The sequence below is a fragment of the Buceros rhinoceros genome, unplaced genomic scaffold, assembly GCF_000710305.1.
Source record: "Buceros rhinoceros silvestris isolate BGI_N320 unplaced genomic scaffold, ASM71030v1 scaffold41205, whole genome shotgun sequence".
Lineage (NCBI taxonomy): Eukaryota > Metazoa > Chordata > Aves > Bucerotiformes > Bucerotidae > Buceros > Buceros rhinoceros.
In genome coordinates, this window is record NW_010412982.1 from 512 (window position 1) to 880 (window position 369).

Here is a 369-nt window from a genome sequence, read left to right on the forward strand (position 1 = left end):
CCCCCCCCGGTGATGTCACACCCCTGGGGTGGGTGGAGCTCAGATCTTGCCGGGGAAGGTCCCCTCCTCGCGGTACTCGTCCCACGTGGTCACCTGCACGGGGGAGGGACCCGTGGTGACGTCGGGGGGAGGACAGGGACCGTGGGGACATCGTGGGGGCCAGAGGGACACCTTGGGGGACCTGAAAGGGACCCCAGAGCCATGGGAACACTGCGGAGACACCACAGGGGACCTTCAGGTCCATGGGGGACCCCGTGGGGACGCTGAGGGGACCCTGATGACCGTAGGGACACCATGGCAGACCTTGAGGACCATGGGGACACCTTGGGGACACTGAGGGCTGTGGGGAACCTCTGGGGATCCCCTGAG

General features: G+C 67.5%; 1 protein-coding gene across 1 annotated transcript in view; it reads right to left on the reverse strand.

Annotated features, from left to right (window-relative positions):
* Window positions 1-39: 39 nt before the first annotated feature.
* LOC104493824 (cytochrome c oxidase subunit 6B1-like) overlaps window positions 40-369 on the reverse strand; it is a 1,006-nt gene continuing 676 nt past the window's right edge. Inside the window, exon 2 of the mRNA XM_010136566.1 lies at window positions 40-93. Within this exon, the coding sequence (XP_010134868.1) occupies window positions 40-93 (54 nt within the window). The remainder of the gene's footprint in view (window positions 94-369) is intronic.